Below are 4,426 nucleotides of genomic sequence, written 5' to 3'. Positions count from 1 at the left end.
ATACAAATGCAAATAAACAACAATAACAACCAAAACCATAAAACATAATAGGATTAAAATACAATATAAATACAATGATATAAATAGAGCAGGAGGAAATATAAGCACAATATAACCAATAACAACAACAAATTGGTGAATTGCTGCCCTTCAATGGCTTCCCAAAATTGCTGCCAGCCACATCATACTACTAGTATTGGTAGACTGCTCTTATTGCCCACTGCCTAAAATGAAAATATTCAATACAAGATTGAAGATAGATTCTTTGAGACAAAGTCAACTGCAAGATTGAAAGAGTAAAGGTGAACTAAATAATAAACAGTATAGCACATGAAAAATTCTTGGAAACAGTCTTTCACAAACTGGTATCTTCTCTTGGTCATGCTGGATGGAAAAGATGGGTAGTATAGTCCAAAACATTGGGACGGCACCAAGTTGGAGAATGGTGTTTTAAAGCCCAGATTCTCTAACTTGTTCATTTTATACCTTTACTGACCTTTGTTCACATACATACCCTTTTTCTTCAGTTCAAATTTAACAAAGCACTTTACTCAGGGGAGGCTGGTTCTATGTCAGTGGAGCTTGTTATCTATTTATTACCTTTATAGGAACTAGCAATAGTGCACCATTGTAATGAACCTATTTTGGGGATGGCATGCAGTACAATGAATAGTTCCTATTAAGCTCAGAATAAAAGCTGAAATAGATAAGGAGCCCCACCGACACAGGACCTCAGCCTTTCCTGACCTTACTATTTTCCATTTCTCTGTGTTTTTCCTTCTCTGTTTTAAGCTGAAATCCAGCTTTCCCAATCTTACCATTGTTTCTCTGATCTTTGTTAACTGCGTATGGCAAGCATCATATATGTAGATGAAATCACAGTTTTCTCTCCTTGAAGATATCAGACATCCATGTTTGGGAAATCCTGACCCAGAAGATAGACTTCTGAATCACATGTAAAGGAGCAGAACTATTCCTTTGCAGGAAAAATCAGAATTTAGGTGGACATCTGTCATGGCTGGCCTGTCCTGTTGAAAAAAAAAAGTGGGATGAACTCACAAAGAGAAGAGGGAAGGAGCTAAGACTAAGTGGGTGCACACAGCCATCTCCCCACCAAACTCGGTCCAGTAATTAGAAGGATAGAGTGAAGATGGCTCTGTGTGCTTATACAGTTTATTGTTGTATGTCCTCAAGATCCTAGAAAAGCCACAGTCATGTGTCTGGTTCCTGTATCTCTGGTCATCTGCTTAAAGCCCTAGTAATAGCTCTAGAGGTACAGGATTTCCTGAAACTGGCTGCCATATTTTCTTTATGAACAACAAAAGAAAAAGGAAAACTGCTTTGTTAACTAAAAACTTTCCTGTGTAAAGTATGGAAGGATATTTGAACACAGTTCAGTAAGTTTATATTTTATATATTATATTTCTATCGTGCCTTTCAGAATAAAAATCCTTTCAGGGTGGCTTACAAATAAACTAAATATGCTGTAATAAAATAATAAATAATATCAAAACAAAACTGCTAAGAATTCTTCCCACTTGTTAGTTCATAATAAAAGGTCCTATGGACGGAGGTACAATCTAGCTGAGGCAGGTTCCAAAGTGGTCATCAGCTGCTTTTCTTTCTCTAGTGGAAAACAGTACCGCCTATGTACCAGGGAAGGGGGTATCAGAAGACTGGGAGAACCGAGGTTTTTGCAGAACTAAAGCAAACAAGCAAACCTTTAGAGAAGAAGTCCTGCAATGAGGGCTGAGCATGGTCAGTGACCACTGAATATTGGCTCACTGTTGGGGAGATGCAGAACCAGAGTGGGTAGGGGTAATGGAATTACTTAACCTTGAAGAGGGCATGGCAAGTTGGCACCTGCACAAGAACACTCCACGCAGCAACATTTTATTGCAGGTCCATTGTTGCATTAAAATTGATTGTATGTTCCTCTATATACGTGAAGTTTATATAATATACAAGTAGGATCTTTCACATTTGGAATAATCTGTCATGCTATTTAAACCTAGATATTTTTCATGGTAGAACTTCATGTGTATATTTTGTGAAAAATGCTCCATATATTAGAATATCTTTTACTTAAATTTATACTACCTATGTGATAAAAGCTGTTCCTCTTTTTTGTTACAGAGCAGTACAGGTAGGCCACATGTCATCCAGAGAACATTACGAACAAATACATCCAAAAAACTGGAAGATCTCGGTATGACATTGTATCTTATTTTGTTGTTGTTGTTAGTCGTGAAGTTGTGTCCGACCCATCGGGACCCGAGGGACAACATTCCTCCAGGCCTTCCTGTCCTCCACCATCCCCCGGAGTCCACTCAAGCTCATACCAACTGCTTCAGTGACTCCATCTAGCCACCTTATTCTCTGCCGTCCCCTTCTTCTTTTGCCATCTATTGTTCCCAGCATTAGACTCTTCTCCAGGGAGTCCTTCCTTCTCATTAGGTGGCCAAAGTATTTGAGTTTCATCTTCAGGATCTAGAAGGCCAGAAGAGCAGTCAGGATTGATCTCCTCAAGGGACTTGCAGGAGTCTCTGCCAGCACTACAATTCAAAGGCCTCAGTTCTTCAGGGTGATGTCTCTGCTTTTTAGTATGCTATCTAGATTTGCCATAGCTTTCCTCCCCAGGAGCAAGCATCTTTTAATTTCTTGGCTGCAGTCCCCATCTGTGGTGATCTTGGAGCCCAGGAAAATAAAATCTGTCACTACCACCATTTCTTCCCCATCTATTTGCCAGGAAGTGATAGGACCGGGTGCCGTGATCTTAGTTTTCTTAAAGTTGAGTTTCAAGCCAACTTTTGTGCTCTCCTCCTTCGCCCGCATCAAGAGGCTCTTTAGTTCCTCTTCACTTTCTGCCATGAGAGTGGTATCATCTGCATATCTGAGGTTGTTGATATTTCTCCCAGCAATCTTAAATCCAACTGGTAATTCATCTAGGCCCGCCTTTCTCATGATGTGCTCTGCATATAAGTTAAATAAACTTATAAGTTTATTTAAGTTAAATAAACAGGGCGACAGTATGCAGCCTTGCCGAACTCCTTTCTCAATTTTGAACCAATCAGTGGTTCCGTGCCCAGTTCTCACTGTTGCTTCTTGACCCTCATATAGGTTTCTCAAGACACAAATAAGATGGTCTGGTACTCCCATCTCTTTAAGAACTTGCCACAATTTGTTGTGATCCACACAGTCAAAGGCTTTAGCATAGTCAATGAAGCAGAAGTAGATGTTTTTCTGGAACTCCCTAGCTTTCTCCATGATCCAGCGTATGTTGGCAATTTGACCTCTAGTTCCTCTCCCTCTTAGAAATCCTGCCTGTACTTCTGGTAGTTCTTGGTCAACATACTGCTGGAGCCTAGCTTGTAGGATTTTGAGTATAACTTTGCTACATAGCATGTGAGATGAGTGCAATGGTGCAGTAGTTTGAACGTTCTTTGGCATTGCCCTTCTTTGGAACTGGAATGTAAACTGACCTTTTCCAATCCTGTGGACACTGTTGAGTTTTCCAAATTTGCTGGCATATTGAGTGTAGCACTTTTACTGCATCATCTTTTAGGATTTTGAATAGCTCAACTGGAATACTGTCACCTCCACTAGCTTGTTGTTGCTCAGACTTCCTAAGGCCCATTTGACTTCACATTCTGGGATGTCTGACTAGAGGTCAGTGACCACCCCATTGTGGTTATCAGGGACGTTAAGCTCTTTCTTGTATAGTTCTTCTGTGTAATCTTGCCACCTCTTCTTAATCTCTTCTGCCTCTGTTAGGTCCCTACCATTTTGGTCCTTTATCATGCCCATCTTTGCATGAAACGTTCCCTTCATGTCTCCAATTTTCTTGAAGAGATCTCTGGTCTTCCCTTTCTATTGTTTTCTTCTATTTCTTTGCACTGTTCATTTAAGAAGGCCTTCTTATCTCTTCTAGCTATTCTCTGGAATTCTGCATTCAATTGGGTGTATCTTTCCTTTTCTCCCTTGCCTTTCACTTCCCTTCTTTCCTCAGCAATTTGTAAAGCTTCCTCAGACAGCCATTTTGCTTTCTTGCATTTCTTTTTCTTTGGGATGGTTTTAGTTGCTACTTCTTGTACAATGTTGCGAACCTCCGTCCATAGTTCTTCAGGCACTCTGTCTATCAAGATATAATTCCATAAATCTATTTGTCACCTCTACTGTATATTCATCAGGGGTATGATTTAGGTCATACCTGAGTGGCCTAGTGCTCTTCCCTACTTTCTTCAATTTAAGCCTAAATTTTGCAAGAAGCAGCTCATGATCTGAGCCACCGTCAGCTCCTGGTCTTGTTTTTACTGACTGTATAGAGCTTCTCCATCTTTGGCTGCAGAGCACATAGTCAATCTGATTTCTGTGTTGACCGTCTGGTGATGTCCATGTGTAGAGTCGTCTCTTGGGTTGTTGGAAA

General features: G+C 40.3%; 1 protein-coding gene across 11 annotated transcripts in view; it reads left to right on the top strand.

Annotated features, from left to right (window-relative positions):
* Positions 1 to 4,426, top strand: part of ADAM23 (ADAM metallopeptidase domain 23) — a 193,302-nt gene that overhangs the window by 43,496 nt on the left and 145,380 nt on the right. For all 11 annotated transcript variants that reach the window (XR_006414921.1, XM_044432108.1, XM_044432104.1 and 8 more), the window contains exon 7: positions 2,137 to 2,209. Coding sequence is in view for 10 of the 11 variants with exons in the window: in XM_044432108.1 (XP_044288043.1) it covers positions 2,137 to 2,209 (73 nt within the window). In the remaining variant the exon portion in view is untranslated. The remainder of the gene's footprint in view (positions 1 to 2,136; positions 2,210 to 4,426) is intronic.

This window comes from Varanus komodoensis, unplaced genomic scaffold (genome assembly GCF_004798865.1).
Source record: "Varanus komodoensis strain SLA01 unplaced genomic scaffold, ASM479886v1 scaffold23, whole genome shotgun sequence".
NCBI lineage: Eukaryota > Metazoa > Chordata > Lepidosauria > Squamata > Varanidae > Varanus > Varanus komodoensis.
This window is presented reverse-complemented; position numbering and strand designations above follow the sequence as displayed.